General features: G+C 41.1%; 1 protein-coding gene across 1 annotated transcript; it reads left to right on the forward strand.

The window, feature by feature from the left end:
- Positions 1–14990: 14990 nt before the first annotated feature.
- LOC119284288 lies at positions 14991–16229 on the forward strand. Its single transcript, XM_037563474.1, has 2 exons — positions 14991–15379; positions 15446–16229. The coding sequence occupies exons 1-2, from the start codon at positions 14991–14993 to the stop codon at positions 16227–16229; spliced, it is 1173 nt and encodes a 390-aa protein (XP_037419371.1).
- The last annotated feature ends 3323 nt before the right edge of the window (positions 16230–19552 follow it).

Genomic DNA, 19552 nt, shown 5'->3' on the forward strand with positions numbered 1-19552 from the left:
ACAGACTCAACTTGGTGGCTGCTAAAGTTATTTCTCCAATTCAAACTGCTTTTGTTAAAGGTAGATATATTGTGGAAGGGGTCCTGTTCTTTATGAAGCTCTAAACAGTATGCATAGAAAGAAACAAAGTGCTTTGCTTCTTAAAGTAGATTTTGGAAAGGCCTTGATAAAATTGGTAAATGCGAGTTTTAAAATTGTTATCAAAGTTTTGATGAACAGACACAATTTGGTGGTTGTTGAAGTTATTTATACAATTCAAACTACTTTCGTTAAGGATAGATATATTATGGAAGGGGTCCTGACTCTTTATGAAGCTCTAAACAGTATACATAGAAAGAAACAAAGTGTTCTGCTTCTTAAAGTACATTTTGAAAAGGCCTATGATAAAATTATATGGTATTTTGTTTTTCAAATGTTTAAAATGAAGGGATTTCCATACAAATGGATAGACTGGGTTATGAAAACTATTTGAGGAGGTAAAGTTTGTGTCAAGGTAAATGATAACTTGGGGACTTATTTTCCCACTCACAAAGGATTGAGATAAGGGGACTCTTTATCCCCTTTAAATTTTGATTTGGCAGCAGATGCCTTGGCTATAATGCTTGATAATGCTAAGAGAATTAACCTAATAAAAGGGATCCTAAATGAAAATGTTACAAATGGGATAAACGTGCTCCAGTATGCAAATGACACCATCTTCTTGTTGCAGGATGATTATGAAAGTGCACACAATTAAAAGTATGTCTAGTCTAAAAACTAACTTCCATAAAAGTGAACATTCCTTTTTGGAAATGATGTCGATAAGGAAAATGAATATTCCAAAATATTTACCTGCCCTGTTGGCACTCTACCTATATATGCAATATTTGGGGTTGCTTGTAGATGAAAACACGGTTAGGAACACACATTGTAAGCCTCCTGGGGAAAAGGTTGAAGGGAAATGTGAAAACTGTCAGGGTAGATTACTGGCTAGTGCTGCGGGGATCACTCTGATCCAGTCTTCGGTCCCATACTTTATGATGTCTTTCTATGTGCTGCCAGTGGGTGTTTGTAAACGCATGGATTTTTTTAGGGCTAGATTGATGTGACAAGAAACTAATGATAAGAAAAAATACAATCTTGTTAAATAATGGTCAGAGGTATGCAGACCTAAAGATATGGGGGACTGGGAATACACAATTTAACCCTGATGAACAAAGCATTATTATGCAAGTGGTGGTGGAAAATGCTAAATTCGTATGGTCTTTGGAAGGAAATGATTATTAGTAAATATGAGAAGAAGAAAAATGCTTGAATGCAGTCACAACAGGCAGGGGGGTTCTCAATTCTGGTGTGAAATATTAAAGCATAGAGATCATTTCCTTTCCCTTTGTAGATATAATGTGGGAAATGGAAAAAAATGTGAGATTCTAGGAAGACTGGTGGATAGGGCCCAAAGCTCTGAATTTTAGTTTTCCTAGATTATATAATATTTGCTTTGATTAAAACAAAATTGTCAAAGATGTCCTGGACAATCGGATTGACAATGTAAATTTAGGAGAACCCTGACTGGAGATGCTCTTGAGTTGTGGGATCACATCAAAGAAACTTGTGTTTCACTCATGTTGAATGATAGGAAGGATGAATTTAAATGGACTGTGACTAGAAATGGCATTTATTCTGTGAAGTATTTCTATAGACACTTGATTGAAAATGAAATTAAATACCAACATTTCTTTATGTGGAAAATTAAAATGTCACCTAGGGTAAAATTGTTCATGTGGCTAGCCCTTAGGAATAACATCCTGACTAAAGTTAATTTGCTCCGTAGAGGATGGAAATGTGAACAAAATGCCCCTTTTGTGGGCAAGATGGAACTATTGATCATCTCTTCTTTTCCTGTTTGGTGGCTCGTTTACTCTGGAATGTGTTAAAATGTGCTTTTTACTTGTTAGATATTCCTCATAAGACAGACTCTGTTGTTGGAACTTGGGTGAAAAAAATTAACAAAGAGGAAAGGGGACTAGGGAATTTCTTCCATTTGCTGGACTTTATGGAAATTGCGCAATAGTGTTATTTTTTATAACAAGGTGGATGACTCTTGCATTCCAGTTAATCTGTTTTTGAAATGGCTTCATGATTGGAATATTTTGCAGAAAAACCCTACAAGAAGTAAGCTGATGGCGGCAGGAGTGAGACGGGTTGGAAAAGTTGTTGAAAAGTTGTTGAGGAGATTTTCATGGCGGCTCATGGTTGGTGTCCGTGAGGGAGGAGAATTACAGCGGGATGATGTTGCTGGAATTCTAAACTCGGGAGGCACTGATAGTCTGCTTGTCGTGAGACATGTCTCCGAGCATATCTTCTGCGCTGTCTTTTTCTTTGCTAGACTTTATCCATATCTATGTAATAAGGTAGCAGTATTGTTTCTCTTAAGACTTGTTAGCCCTTGTTTGATACTGTGTTTGTTGGTTCTGGGCCATTCTGTGAGCCAGGCCTTAGATCTGGGTGATTTTGAAGGAAGTGTGATGGGGGGAGCGATGGCTCCTTCCATCGATCTCCCTTAAGTGTCTTGGATGCGTTCTTGATGTTGCTGTCTTTATTTTCTTTTTAGTTTGAACTCTTTGTTAGGCTTGGTGGTTCTAATCAAAATTGGAAATGCGAACTCTCTTTTATAAAAAAAAGCATCTATAATTTCTTAGCTGTCATTCTTTTCTCATCTGGATGCATCTGCCGCTTCATCCATTAGTTTTCACACATCTTCCTCTATATGAACCTTTTTTTTGTTAGAAACATTTTTTTATTTATTTTTTGAGAATCTGGATGGGTTATATTTCTAGTCTCCTATAATTTACATGATGCATAGTTTTTTGTCCCTTCTTCAATTGGTAAATACTAAACGATAAGTTGCTTGGTCGTTCATTTTTCCATGGATTAACCAGAAGAAACAAACTAAATTGGTTTGATGGAGACTCGACCTTATAAATTGTTTCTTGAGTGAAAATGTCAGTTTATTGATATGTTATCGTGTAAACTTTAGGTTGTGGAGGCATATGCCCATTATAGTATACATTGGCAAACTTCATTTTGTCGCTTCGTGCCATATGCACATTAGAATGATGCAAAGTAGATATTGATCATGTGATGCTATTATTTTGTTATATAAATAAATACATGTAATCGGTAGGCTTGTATTCATCTGCTTTCTATTCTATGACCATGTGTAGTAAATTCATCTTGTTTCATCAACGCAAAGACACCAGCAACACTTGGAAAGAAGGCACCGAGCAAGTGTCATGTCGCGGGAAGAGGAAGGGATACCTGAATGAGGCGTATTTATTTGTTCAGCTCCTGGTCCTATACTATAGTGATGTTGCATCCTGTTTGAATTGCTAAGTAGCATTTTCTGAACTTATATAAAGCTTGAGTTAACTCTGAATCAAGCTGAAGATATTGCTTGCTCTTCATTCTGTGGTCGAGAAGAGGTGCTCGGATAAAGTTATATGCTCGAAGTGTAATGTATGCCATCCTGCAAGGAATGCTCTAATCGACCATAGAGTAGACTTGTTTTGACTTTCTTTTCGAAGTTTGTATGTTTTGTTTTTACAGGATTCGAGGTTTGTTTGTTTGTTTGTTTGTCATCCACCTCATTACAAGCTTGAGATGCGCTTCATTGTTTCCCTTTTTTCTTTTGAATTTTATCGAGTATAGTGGACTGGTTGTGAATACATCTGAATACTCTGTTTCTGGAAAAGAAGCAGAGTACTCCGTTTTTGGAAAAGAAAGCACAGTACTCCGTTTTTGGAGTTCCAGCGCTTTTGTTACTCTCTGCTTCCAACAAGATTGATGATGTATATTAACCTCTAAAAGGGTACATAAGTGTACTTAAAAGGATACATAAGTGTACGCGCTCTAGAAATAAGTATGCATCAATGTGTTGGCTAATAGCTGCTCGAGAAAGCCGCGGGAGCTAGACAAACTTCATTTGGTCATTTTGTTTATATGTCGAATGAATCATCCTATATTTATTTATTTATTAAATCCTATCTACTAAAAAAAGTATGTTTGTGTTTAAGGGCATGCACCCTCGTCCCCCGCCCCACCCTTCAATTGCCACCTTATTTTTGTGGGAAAACATTCAATCTATTCATCTTCAATCATGGCAGTACAACGAACACCAGAAATAATAAAAATTACATCTAGATCCATAGACCACCTAGCGACGACTACAAGCACTAAAGCGAGCCGAAGGCGCGCCATGTCATCGCCCCTCCCTCATCGGAGCCGGGCAAAACATGTTGTAGTACACAGACGGGAAGTCGTCGTGCTAAGGCCCCATAGGACCAACGCACCAGAACAGCAACCGCCGCCGATGAAGAGTAGCATAGATCGGAAGGATCCAACCTGAAAACACACGAACCTAGACGAACAACGAACAGATCCGAACAAATCCACCAAGGACAGATCCTCCAGAGACACACATCCACATGCCTACCGACGATACTAAACGTACCACCGGAACGGGGGCTAGGCGGGGAGAACCTTATTCCATCTTCAGAAAGCCGCCGCCGTCTCGCCTTCCTGAGTTGGACACAAACCCTAACAGATCTCGAAGACACATCTAAAAACGGAGCCCTCCCACCGGCAAGGGTCGGGATCCGCCACGCTCCCATGACCCTAAGGCCACCGGAGACGAGGCGGACCGGCGCCGGCGCCGATGGGAGGCAGAGAAACCCTAGATGGGGAGGAGGCGGCTGCCTGAGGAGTCACGTATGTCTATCCAGCACCCCGTGTATTGCTCCCTTCAATTGCCACTTTCCCGGTAGATACTACCAAATGATCATTTGATGTGTTTTTTATATGTGGACGTATATTGTGGATATTATGACCAGAACATCTATCAGAATGGTAATTTATTGAGGGAGGGGATAATCATAGTAGTTCAGACATGCCCACATGCTCCTTTTATGGTGGACATGAAAGCATTCATCACATGGTTGTTGCACATATATGGTATCAAGTGGTACGGTAATGTATGTGATAGTGTTCCTATTTAAGCATGAGAAGAGAGATGGAACATGATCATAACTTGCAACAAAAGTATCCTGCATAGGACGAGCAAGGCATAAAAGCTCAGTCCAAGTTTTTCGTCTTTGTTGGAATAGATTTTGATATGCTAGGTTAATATCAACATGCAACATGTGCGTACGCGATGGAACAAGTTTTACACTTACTCGGAAACTACTTTTGCAATGTAGTCAAAACCCAAAGACATCCTAGGACTTGGAAGCATCAGGATCTCCGACTAATCCAGATTGTTTGATCAATGAAGTCGCATTCCCTCCGATGTTAGATTGAGGAGTCTTCTTCAGGGTCTGCCATGGAACCGGGACACTTAATTAGGGAAGTACAAAACATCACCATGTGTGTTTGGCCCATGCGCTCAATCCGGGTCAGCTTACCATTATTACATGCCGCCGCTGGAGCTAAACAAACTTCATTTGGGCATTATAATTTTCGTAATATAAATCTCTCCACTAGTATGTTCATGTTAAATAGCATGTACTTTTACAAGATTCGGAGCATAAATGTCCCATACAATACTCTCCAGGTATTGCCAGTTTGAAAGTGCAAAAGCGACATGAGCTTATAGTAGATCACGGGAGCTGCTGGGTCTGTTTATGCGTCACCTGAATCATTCTAGTGCCTTGTGCAGAAGAGGGAGCAGAACAGATTCTCAGCTGAGTCCAAAGAATATTTTGATCTCTTGGAACATAAAATTCGGGCCTGGAGCTTATCAGCAAGTTACTTGATCAGCAGCAAAGAAGATTGTATGCAGATTCCGCTTAGGACCGCTACCAAAGATTTTGCAATAAGTTGGTTTTCCATCATCACATAATTTACTTTCGCCTAAAAGGAACGAGTGACAGCTTCTGCACGTACAATATTAGAAATATATAGAGAGAGTCGATGGTATGCACACCTAAGGCCTGAAGAAAAATTTGGCCCTGACAGTAGGGAGCTGTTTATGTATCTGCTAGCAGTAGTGATGTTTATGCCTTGCTACATAGCCAAGTCATTCCATGCAGCAATATACACATTCTTTCTTCTAGACATTTCCATTGCCGGAGTTCACCAAATCAAGTAAACTCAGACTTTGAGGAGGGCACACCCAATCTTTTAGTCATGCACATTGCAGTAACAGATATGTTCAGAGATTCAGTGGTTTGAACCTAGTCCGTACCTAAAAGGTCAAATGCTGGGAAATAGTGTACGCAAGGATAGCACTCACCCACGCACACATCATAGTTTTCAACATGGGGTCAAAGCAAATACATCCAAAATGCTGACATATTCAATGATTTGTAAATAGCCAGAACTTGGAAATACATCAAGCTAATACATCTCATCCACACATCACCTTTCTTTTCCTAGACCTCAACGCGCTTGGGGGAACCAACTCTTCTTTGACACAGCATCAGCATCAGCATCTGCATCTGCATGCAACAACATGAACTTCCCATATGAGCAGTACACCAATAGGAATATAGAGCTACCGAGTACATCGACCAAGCATCAAATATATCAATTGCTGCATCTGATGTATGAACTTGAGATTGGATATTTGAATAGCATTGCCCAGTAGCATTGAATTACATGAAAAGAAGAACCTACCAAACAGGGAACAAGACTCCAAATATGTGCTTTGCGAACGCCCTGAATTTCCATGTGTGCATATGATTAACCAACCTAGAGTTTTTACGACGAGAATGCACTATGCCGAGGTCTCCATTCAAGAGACCAATTATTCAAGAACTAGGTGCTGCATCCATGTAAAGAAAGTTACTTGCCCAGATCAGCTGAAAGTAACAATAACAATAATATACTTGTGACTAAGATTACTTGCATATATGTGACATCCTCCTTTCTAATTAGCAGTTCAACAGCAGGAATGAATAGACAACTCATATATGTGACATCTTACTTGGTCTCAGTGTTCAACTATTCCACTAAATTGACTAAGGCAGCAGCAAACAAGTCGACCAACTCATATAGCAAATGCCTGAATCTTATTTCTTTGTTGCATAACACTGAGACCAAGTAAAATAGAAGTAAGCACGGAGTAGATAACATGCTCACCGCATCATATAGTTGGCACACACAGTGATGGTGGGAAACCAGCGTACAATCGTCCAGGTAAGTGTTAGCAAAATGCAGTGAACAACTCGACCTGGAAAGTCTTCAGATCCAGCGAGAAGTACTTCTCTTGTGAAGATGTGGAGTACATCGCGTATATGAGCAAGTATCCCCCAGCTACACCAGCCAGACGTAAATGCTTTACCGGCAATGGGATGACCTTCTCCGAGTGCCATTGGTTATTTGTCAGAATGGAATACGCGGGCCACTACCGTATAGATGCCTCAAATCACTTTTTTTCATGGAACATCTGTATCCATATGCCACCATTGTACTCCCTCCGTCCACGAATAAGTGTACTTCTAGCTTTTGTCCTAGGTCAAGTTTTAAAACTTTGACCAACATTATAGGGAAAAGTACTAGCATTTATGACACTAAATTAATATCACTAGATCTATTTTGAAATGTACTTTCATAATATACCAATGTGATGTCATATATGTTATTACCCTTTTGTATATAGTTGGTCGACTTAAGACAAAAGCTAGAAGTAAACGTATTCCCGGACGGAAGGAGCACATGCCCTTAGTGATAGTTATGTACAAACATGTCGATTATCATTTTGGATCTTCTTGTATTAATTCCCTCTCTATTCACAAATAGGTATATGCTCATTTTAAATCTTCTCCCACTAATACAGATCTAACTTCCATAAGTGCATTAATGCAACACATCTTGATAATGGATATCGAAAATAATTAGATTACATATATGTGGGTGTTCATTTTGGATCTCCTCTCATCAATACTTCTAATTTGTGTAGATGTGTTCAAGGCATCCTTTCGTATGACTTATTTTCATCTTTATGTTATCTTTAGAGTCGATCAAGTTGACCCTCATCAATTTAATGGTTGCACAAAATTTTGTTTGCAACTTTGAAGTTGCTCATCTCTTGACCCATATTTACAAACAATTCCTCAAGGAAGAACCACAAATTAACTCTTGTATAAAATATCAACATCCTCAATTAGAAATAGTTATTTCTAAGTCAAAATTGTAAGATGGGTCCACCTCCAGAAAAGCCGTGTGCCCCCTTGTGAATACCGCTGTCCACTTTAAGTATTTTTATGTACTGATAAAGAAAATTTTATTTTGGCTCCCAAGCTCACATGCACATGTAATCCAGACCATACACATCTCATCCATGCATCACGTTTGATGCGCTGGTGCCAAGAATTGAACATGCAGCATCTATAACATGTGCAGTGAGATTTCATAAATGCAGTATGTATCTAGATCATGGATATCTATCTATATCTATACCTATCTATCTATCTATCTATATCTATACCTCGCTATACCTATACTAATTATAGACTCCTTAAAAAATCCGATGTTAATCAGAAAATATGAGTCATTCATCTGGTGGGAACGAGTTATTACAGTGTTGTTTCACCCAGTAAAAATTCTCGCGCTAAATGAACAAAAAGAAAAATGTGAACCACTTATTTTGTGGGACCATGTTATTCTAATAAGTGACTTCAACAAGCCAAAGCTGAAGCAACAGAAGCGAGGAAGAGGAAGCAGCACATCAGCAGCAGAGGAAGAGGAAGAGGAAGGGGATGAACTTGCATCTAGTTAGCATCATTGAACTTTCCTTATTCAGCCATGTTGGCTCTCAATAATTTGTACTGTCATCCACGGGTGTCGAAGTCTTTATCCTTTTGCATCCACGGGTGGCACACCCTAATAATTTTTTATTGCAGCCTCTGCGCCAGCCACTCAACGGAGGAAACCTGTTCAAGCTCAGGAACTTGTGGAAGCAACTGTCGAGTATTTGTTGATGCAGACAAGAAGATACATGTGGCCACGATCTGCGTAGCAAATGGCTGCACTGGAGAACAAGATGAAACCTCGCCTATTGGGCCAAGGTTAGCCAACTTTCAACACTCTGGACCGGAGTCAGAGGATCAAGATGCATGACCATGTTATCCGCTCCGCAGAATAGCATAACTTGGACAAACCTCTTTCTTTGATAAACCTGCAGAAGAAAATGCAAAAACCAGAGAAACAGATATGTGGATACACCATGTTTCACATGCCTCCCGATGATACGAAGAAGCACTATGAAAATGAGGATGAAGCGAGGTGACCTTATTTCATGCCTATGGAGACACCTTCTTCTCGCCACCACCGAATGAAGATAAACCCTTATTTATTCCTAGCCCTACCACCACCGAAACAAAACCCTGGATCCACAGCGAAGGGTTCTATTTGTGAACCTAAAAGATCATGGGCCATGAAAAAAATCTGAATATATTAGAACAAATTTGGCAGTTCGTACATCAATATTTATGTTTCTTTTGAGTTCTGACACACAGAAGGTTCCCAGGAGCAAATTTTATTATGCTCCTTCTTACCCCTCTTTTTACATAAGAAGTAAGAGTATATAATAGATTTAAGCCGTTGATCACATCAACTAGTGGTCTGATTAACTCTTACCTTTTTACCTCACATGTAAAAAAAGGGGTAAGAGGGAGCATGTTAAAATTTGCCAGTCAGTATATGGAAAGTATTCAGATACTCCCTCCGTGCGGAAATACTTGTCATCAAAATGGATAAAAAAGGACGTATCTAAAACTAAAATATGTCTAGATACATCCCCTTTTGTTCATTTTGATGACAACTATTTCCGGACGGAGGGAGTATATGTTAAAAAGGTGTGAGCGAGCGAACCATGAAGTTTTTAAACTTTTGGACGAAGTGTCAGCAAAATAACTGAAAAGTCGTTCACCCATTTTGAACAGAGTCCGGTAAGGCAACCAAGGCGTTTATTGTTTCGACAATGATTGTTTCCCCTTGGAGAGGACACAGAAGATCTACAAGTTAAAAATTGGAATGCTGAAAACATTAAGCCAAGCACACCACAAAATAAGGTTTCCCCTTGGAGAGGACGCAGAAGATTCTAGTTTTTTTGGAAACATAGTTGACCTACTTTTGTACCCTTAAAATAAGTTTAGCGCGGGATAAAATCCTGGGAACGTCAGGCTAAAAATACAAATTTCCTAGGAGAAACCTCATGAATAGTAACTCGTATATAATCTTGATTTTGTTTTTCTTTCCGCCCAGATTACGCTAGAAGGCTCGTGAAACTTTTTATATGAGTACAACTTTTGGTCATGTATGTTTCAGAAATTTTTATGATTTTTGAACTTTTTTTCAAATCACAAAAATATTATTGCAATTCAGGTCCACCAGCAACCGAGAGCCACATGTTCCCCTCCTCTAGGCAGCTTTGTTATCAACTTTTTGCCTATACGCATATATCACAAGTGAAAGTGAAAGTAAAACTGATGTCACGGTAACATTGTTTTTATTCCAAGTAAAGGTAGATAGATGTTACAACACACACCATTGCATGTAGAAAAAACAAATTATAAATCATTCACTCTATATGGTGCTAGCAAGGCAAAAGTTAAGTTTGACCAGCTTGCCCACGGCATCGTAATCATCAGACAACTTTTCCAGCTCCGACTCACCAACAAGTCTTAGCCAAATGTCGATGAGAGGTTCGTCAAGTTTCGTCAAACAAGTGGGCAGCACAGAAGACCGCGATCCATCATTGGCACCGCCCTTGCTACCGTGGTACTCGATTATCATGGTGTCACATATTTTGAGGATGCTCAGCATGCGGTCGTAGTCCACCACACAGAAACTGAGGTTAAACATTGTAACTGTGCCATTCTTGGTGTTGTGCAGCATTTGTTTGACATTGCCGTTGGCAGCAGCAACCTGACCCTTGAGTATGTCGATGGTGACAAGTACCAGGCCATGGAGATCCTTAGCCTCGGTGCTCCATTTGTCCAACTTGAGGGTTGACACACAAAACTCCTGCGTCATTGGGTCGGGGTCATAATATTGGTTTTTCTTTGAGGCATTCTTGCACGCTTCCACCATGAAGTTGGTGACCTTGGGATTGCCACCACCAGAGTCACTGGCTTCGGCAGCAATGATAGTGGAAAGGAGCATGATGGCGATGGCAAAACCATGGTTGGGGGATGCTGACATTGCTATAAGGCTAGTTGGAAATCTTGAAATGTATTGAAGCTGACGAAGGTGGAGATAAATGGATATGGAAGGATCTGTAGGGAAGAGATGGATTGATGAAGTGATGTACATGGATTGAGGTTTTTATAGAATGTCATGGTAGCTCATAGATGCGGCATGCAGCTTGGCCATAGATATATGGATTAATAGTGCTAGCTATACAAATATGTTGATCCTCGTTCTAGATCTTCTTGTATTAATACCCTCTATGTTCACCAATATGTAAATGCTTATTTTAGATCTTCCCGCACTAATACACGCTTAGTTCACATAGGTTCATTAATCCAAATAGTTAAGAGTCTACGGAATGCACGTACACAAATATGTGGGTCTTCATTTTGGATCTCCTCACATTAATACTATTTATTTGCATTGGTGTGTTCTAGATATCCTTCTGTATAACTGATTTTGTGCTACATCTAGCGTTAAATACACCTACCTACAGTACACCAAGTCGCGCTGCGGGAACAAATTCATACAAAAACTTGAAAATTGAGACAAACCAATCGCTAAACTTGTTTTGCAGGAACAAAATTAGTGTCAAAAATGCTCTTATATTATGGTACGAAGGGAGTACAAAATGGTCCGAAATGGCACGCCAAGTCGGCTACCTGGTTATTTTGCAGGAACCCCCTTGAGTAATGGAAACAAGGAACCCGCAGTCCCGATTGAGAGTGGATAAGGGAAAAGTAACACGGACCCTGTACTTGTGTTAAATGGCTCATTGGCACTGGTAACCCTCCCCAAACCCATTCTTCGTCTCCTGTTCATCTCCTCTGTCTGACACCCACGACGCAGGGACTGCATCATCCTCGAGGTGGCGATCTACGCTGGATGGAACCACGTCCTCGCGGCATCGGCGCATTTCCTCCGACTATCTATGGTATGAAATCGAGTTGCCCCGCTCTCTGCTCCCCTATTTGGTCGTGTTCTGCTACGGTTTTGATCCGGCAGTATTTGCGCACGCATCATAGATGAAAGTGTGAGAATTTGGGGTTCAGATTGTTGTTGATGTAGTGAGTCTCTAGTATAGACGAATTACTCTACTGTACCTTGATCAGAGCCTGAATGTCCAGTCCCATCGCATTCACAACCTCCACATCTTCCTCTGAATCATCACCTTTGTACTCTGGTGTTATATAGGTACAGAAATTATTGTGCTGCAGTTTGATAGAAGATCAGAAATTATGCCTGAATTTTGTGCTCGTGGGATTGTTGTTGTTGGAAAGTTTTGTTGTATTCTAGTCTGTGACATAAAAAATAGATGATGTAATCCTACAAAACAGAGCATGTCTTGCTGTTAATTTCTTTTGCCGTCGGCCGTATGCTGCCTTGGCGACTGGTTGTGGCAGCAGAGGAGCGCACGTCGCCGCCGGCCGTACGCAGCATCGATGCAACTGGTTGTGGCAGCATCGGTTGCGGCAGCAGAGAACGCAAGGCCGTCGAGGGAACATGACGCGGAGGCAAGCGGCGGCGTGCTATGCTCTGCTCTGTTTGTGTTCGTCAAGTGTCAGAGCTCTCCATATGGTTTCAGTTAGGTTCTTCAGTTCAGCCAGGCTACTGTCAGATAGAGTGCTTTTAGTTTTGGTTATTTTACCATATAAATGGGGACTTTTCTGCAAATATTGCTGGGATGTGGTTGGGGCTATGACAGACATGGCGTCCAATGTGGCAAGTGCGGACTCGAGTTGTGTACAAATGAACCCGCAAAGCAAGTTTAGTGACTGGTGTGTCTCAATTTTCAAGTTTTTGTATGAATTTGTTCCCCTGCGCAAGTTGGTTGCTGTACTGTAGGTGTATTTAACTCCTACATTTAGAATTGATCAAATTAACGATCATCAATTCAATGGTTGCGCAAAGTTCTGTTTGCAACTTTCAAGTTGCACATCTCTAGACCCAGACTTACAGCTAATTCCTCAAGGTGCAATAGTTTTTCTTCATGCTAGTGTTGGTTACAATGTTTATGCACGCAGCCAGACAACACAAGCATATATTTATAGGTCGTCTCTAATGCTTAGAGGCATAGGCTAGGGTGTTGGCTTGCCTTAACGGCTTAACCAAAAGTGTCCTGAAATAAAATGTCAAGGCTTCGGGTATCAAAAATATCAAAGGGGGGCATCTTATCATGTCAACCGCTCCTTTTTTGAATTGGTTTTTCTGTCTCGTCTTTGGTCTGATATGATACCTAGCTCAAAAACGCAAGTTCTCCGCGGGAGACCGCGGCATATTCCAAGTTCCCGAATCTAACGATCTCACCTGGAGAAAAAAATTGATCTGGCCGAGGTGTCCGGCCGAATCAGCATGAAGCGTGATGCTGCCGAAGAAAAAGAGTTGTCCGGGAAGAAAAATCATGCCACAGCCGCTGTCGTCGATCTGCAAGCGATCCATCGAGCCGCTTTGACTACACAGAGGGACCTGTATGGGCCACCAATGCCGGAGTCGAATCCAACAGATCTCGGGTTGGGAGTCCCGAGCTGGTAGTCTTGGCACTATAACACAAGGGGGACACTATGTTTACCTAGGTTCAGGACCTCTCCAAGAGGTAAAACCCTATGTCTTGGTTTGTTTGTATTGATTGTGGACGGGTACAGAGTACAGGTTGATCTAGCTCGAGATCGAGTATGAATGAGTTGGCCTCTACGGTCTACACTCCCTCGGCTTACATAGACACCGGGGGTGCCTAGGGTTACACATTGGTCGATTAGGTATGAAGATAAACATGCCTATGATTACATTCATGCCTTGTAGTATGCGCCAAGTCTTTGAAAGATTTTATCTTGACCCTGTGATGTGGCCTAAGGAATATGGCACACTGGTTAGTCATTTGTGGGTCCTCAGCCCAGCCCACGTCAGAAGAGGCTGACGCGGTTAGCATCCTCTTATCCACGACTCTATCACATAGGATCATACCAAGACATAGCTACCCTCAAAACCAAGACATAGCCACTAAACATCCTCGAAATCATGCAAGCAATCTTAGAGGCATAGGCTTGGCTTGCCTTAACCAAAAGAGTCTTGAAATAAAATGTGAAGGTTTCAACGATTAAAAATATAACGGGACCATCTTATAATGTCAATTGGTCCTGATTTGAATTTGTTTTTCTATCTCGTCTTTAAAAAAAATCCCACCGTGACTATAACAAAAAGGAGTTGTGAGGACACCAAATCATCATCAAGGATGAGGAAATTACCATTTATAATTTAGTCTTAATCACATCATCATTTGAGAAAGTACCAACACATATTTTATTCTGTGGAAATGCACGAGCATTCAACTAGTCTAATGTACATGTAAATGTTGGCATACCAGACGATCAATCATGGAACCATCTCATCATGTAGGTTATTTTTTAGTGAAATTAGAATTTTTAATGGGATAAAAAAATCGCAATCTTTTATGGAATCATTGTGAATCAATTCTCATCAAATATTGGCTAATTAAATCCTTCAATTCAGAGTTATTCCTGATCATTAAAAGAAATGGATTAGTTGGAGCATCTTGGTCGACAAAATCAAAGAGATTTGTTAATTATGGAATGTTTAGACAGAGGTGATTTTTTTTGTTTTGTTAGAATTAGAATGGATTATGTTGACCATCTTGTGTGGTGAAGTGTCCATTGGCACTCGTTCCTCACCAAACCTACCAAAATCCCCAATTCCCCCATCCGGTGGCGCCGCCGCCAACCTCCAACCCAGCACCACCGCCGGCGCCGACGTTCCTTCCAGTTTAAGACGGGCTGCTCCAGGAAATCTTCCTCCCGTCCATCGGGATGGCCTCGCCGCTGGCGGCAGGCCCTCAGAAGATCCCACAGTCGGCACCGTTCGTCGCCGATCTCCCGGATGTGCTGCTCGAGGAAATATTCCTCCGCCTCCCCGCCGCCGCCGACCTCGCCCGCGCCTCCACCGCTTGCGCCTCCTTCTGCAGCGTCATCACCGGCTACGCCTTCCTCCGGCGGTACTGCATGGTCCACCCGCCACCTCTCGTCGGCATGCCCCACGATCCCTTCATCTCAACGCAGCTGCCGCACCCCTCCGCCGTCCCAGCCCGCGCCTTCGCCGGCTTCAACTTCTCCTGCTCCTCCTTCCTCCCCTCCGCCGCCGGCCGTTCCTGGAGTGAAATTGACATCCTTGATGGACAGGCCCTCCTTGCTGGTGCCCAGTCAAATAAGAAGGCGACAGCCGCTTCCTCGTGAGCGCTGAGCTGTTACAGCCAATTTTTTGTCAGGGACCTTGCCGTGTGCGACCCCGTGCACCGCCGCTACATCTTGTTGCCTGCCGTCCCCGGCCACCTGAAAGTGCTGGTCCGAAGACCGGAACTCCTTGATCTGGATACTTTCCTTGCTCCCGGTGAGGATAAGGAGAACCCTTTATCATTCAAAGTGGTGTGCTTGGCACAATGCAGAATAAATCTATTGATGCTGGTCTTCTCCTGTTTGGATGGACAATGGCACATTCTTACTTATGATCAATGTAGTGCTCAAGCTGCTATTGGCTCATTTGAGAACTCTGAGCCTTGGTTGTCCTATCGCCAGTATGTCCACAGATGCTTCTGTTGGCGTTTGCATTTCATGAACAAGTTGCTTCTCCTTGACACGCACACCATGGAGTTCTCTATTGTCAACCTCCCACCTGAACAACCACGGAACCGCAATTATGTCATTGTCGAGGCAGCGGACGAAATGCTCGCGATGCTCACTAAACGCTATGATGAGTACAAAGAAGATGATCGATGTTGGCTAACGTATTCCATTCTGAGAAATAACCAATGGTACTCGGAGAAGGTCATCTCGTTGCCGGTAAAGCGTGCCACTCTGGTTGGTGTAGCTGGGGGATACCTGCTCATAGAAGCGTTGTACACCCCACCTACACAACACATGTTTAAATTTGGATTCTTGTCCGTGGACGTCAAGACAATGCAGGTTGAGTTGTTCACTGAGCTTAGCAAACCCAACATGTATGGTCAACTATATGCTGGTTTGCCGCCATCCTTGCGTGCACCAACTATTTGATTGGTGACCGTGTTATCTACTCTTTGCTTACTCTTACTTAATATGGTCTTAGTGTTATACAACAATGCAATGTGTTGCAGGGATTTGCTTGCAACCAGTGCTTGTTATGGATGCAGCCAATTCATATCCTTCCCAGTATTATGACTCGTCTACAATTTTATACATAGTTAATTGGTGTTATGTATTGTTGGTGCATTTTGTGATAATGTACTGTCCAATTTACATTTTACTGGAAGCTTTACTAAACCGGGGAAAGCAATTCTCGTCAAGTGAACGCGCATATGATCATCTTATGACTGCATTACTCATAAAAGGAAACAACTTTACTGTCATCTTTTAGTAATCCAAAGTTGGCCTCGGGCTTGTATATTTGACTGGCCCTTGTTTTGACCAGTATGTCCACATCCTTTTCAATGTATTGCCTTAGTCAATACATTTTTATTAGTAAGAATCAAATTACAACAACCCCTTATTTGCTCTCTGAGTAGCAATTTTAAAACCGATGAAATAGTTCTGTCAGTTTGCTTTTACATGGTTACAGTCCACTGGCTGTTTTGTAAACCCTTGAATGTCTAAAAGAATAGGTTTGCCCTGCTTCAAATATGAGTTTGCTTGATTCAGTGTGATCCTGCAATGACAATATCTAAACGAAATAGTGTATGTATTAATGAATGAAATGATTTGGCTTGGGAACTAGATAGCAGATTGGTTTCAAGCCACCATGTGTTGTGGATGTGAAAAGGATTTGGGGCAGGGAACATCGTACATGTGCAACTGAATTTATATACCAGATCGTTTCACTCAGCAAAAGGATGCTTAGAAAAAAATGCATTTTTGAGCAGATCTACGGTGCAATTGAGCATTGAAAGCGATGTTGCAATTGATTTTTTTTCTGAACTGATAAACAGCTAGGAAGTTGCTGCATATAGTGGAAATTATCACAGTACTACAAGGAGAATAATAGTATTGTTCTAAGAAATACGGTTGTACTTTTTGTTTCCTCACCTAATATATTCAATCAATTGTCTTTTCTTACGATGACCTTTCTACATCTATAGTTCTTACTGTTTCTAGTCTTTCCATAATTCCTTAGCTCTCATTCTTCTCTCCTCTGGATGCATCTTCGTCTTCATCCATTAGTTTTAACACATCTTCCTCTATCGGACCCTTTTGCTATCTAAATTTCTGGTTGCATGGTTTATGTGTTCCTTTTTCAATTGATAAATACTCTTTAGTCATTCATTTTTCTTTGGATTTAACCCGAAGAAACAAACTAAATTGGTTTATTGAATGAAAATTTCCTCTTATTGATGTGTTATCGTGTAAACTTCAGGATGTGAAGCGACATGCATATTTTGGTACACATTTGCAAAATTCAGTTTGTTGCTTCATGCCATATGCACTTTAGAATGAAGCAAAGTAACTATTGATCTATCTGATGTTGTTATATAAGTAAATAAATGTAAGTGGTAGGCTTGTATTCATGTGCGTCCTATTATAGTCCGAGGTGTGGTAAATTCATCTTGTTTATGCACAGACACCAGCACCACTTGGAAAGAAGGTTGATTCCACTGAACTAATATAAAGCTTGAGTCATGTCGCGGGAAGACAAAGTGATACCGGAATGAGACGTATTTACTAGTTCAACACTTGGTCATGTACTCCAGTGACGTTGTGTCCTATTTGAATTGCTAAGTACTCCAGTGATACCGGAGTAGCACTTTCTGAACTTATATAAAGCTTGAGTCAAGTCTCAAGCAGGCTGAAGATGTTGTGGCAGAGATGAGGTGCATGGATGAAGTTCTCTGCTCAAGTGTAACATATGTCGTCCAATAACGAATGCCCTAGTCGACAGTAGAGCAGACTTGTTTTGACATTCTTTTTGAAGTTTGTATGTTTTGTTTTAAAAGGGTTTGAGCTGTGTTTGTATGTATGTACGTCATCCACCTGATTACATGCTTTAGATCCGCATCATTGTCTGCCTTCTTTTTCTTTTGTATTTCATCGATTATATTGGACAATGCCTTCTTTTTCTTTTGTATTTCATCGAGTATATTGGACAGAGGATGTGACTACATCTCAATGACTGTGTACTTTGCTTTTGGAAAAGCAAGCAGAGTACTTTGTGGAGTTCCAGCTCTCTTGTTACTCTCTGCTTTCAACAAGATGATATATATTAACCTCTAAAAGGATTCATATGTGTACGCACTCTAGAAATAGCTTCCAAGAAACCCCACCGGAGCTAAACAAACTTCATTTGGTCATTTTGTTTGTATGTCACCTAAATCATTGTAATTTTTGTGAAAATCTCTCTACTAGTATGTTTGTGTTTACGAGCATACACTTATACAAGATTGGCCTCCTCTCCTAGTCCACCCTTCAATTGCCACTTTCCTGACATATACTCCCAATTGATGATTTGATGTTCTTTTATATGTGGTCGTGTATTGTGGATATTTTGATTGCTTAGGTCTGTTTCTGCCCTCATATATAGTGATGATTTGTTATCTTCACCACATTCATAGTGACGATGCATGTGACTTGAGACAGCAATACAAGGCGTTATCAAGTCGTGATCATCTACTACACTTTTGAGCTCGAATTGATATGACCCGAGCATCTATTAGTGAGCTAATGTATTGAGGGAGGGGATAATCATAGTAGTTCAGACATGCCCACATGCTCCTTTTATGGTGGGCATGAAAGCATTCATCGCATGGTTGTTGCACATATGGTATCAAGTGGTACGGTCATGTATGTGGTGTTCCTATATAAGCATGAGAAGAGAGATGGAACATGATCATAACTCGCAACCAAACTATCCTGCATAAGCCAACCAAGGCGTAAAAGCACAGTTGTTGCTAGGTTCATACTAGCATTGACCACATAAGCAATGTACCCAAGTTTTTCGTCCTAGGTGGAATAGATTTGATATGCTAGGTTAATATCAACATACCACACATGTGTACGTGATGGACACAAGTTTTGCACTTAGTTGAAAATTGCCTTTGCAATGTAGCCAAGAGACATCCTAAGACTTGGAAGCATCAAGATTCCCGATTAAACTAGAATGTTTCCTCGTTGAGTCACGTTCCCCCATTTGTTAGCTTGAGGAGTTTAATTCGGGGTAACATCATGAAACTGAGACACTTGATTTGCGATGTACAAAACATCACCATGTGTGTTCTGCCCATGCGCTCAATCCGGGATAGCATACAACGGACCATGGTGTGTGGTTTGATCTATGTATTAGACTTGGACGAGAGTGGGCTAAACTGCAGCCATAATCTTAGCCGTATGAGAGCCTATGGACACCTTCAAAT

The sequence above is a fragment of the Triticum dicoccoides genome, chromosome 4A (assembly GCF_002162155.2).
Source record: "Triticum dicoccoides isolate Atlit2015 ecotype Zavitan chromosome 4A, WEW_v2.0, whole genome shotgun sequence".
NCBI lineage: Eukaryota > Viridiplantae > Streptophyta > Magnoliopsida > Poales > Poaceae > Triticum > Triticum dicoccoides.

Coding starts and splice junctions, on each gene's coding strand:
- LOC119284288 (XM_037563474.1), top strand. CDS start 14,991: ATGGCCTCGCCGCTGGCGGCAGGCCCTCAGAAGATCCCACAGTCGGCA. Junction 15,380..15,445: donor GCCCTCCTTGCTGGTGCCCA/GTCAAATAAGAA, acceptor ATTTTTTGTCAG/GGACCTTGCCGTGTGCGACC.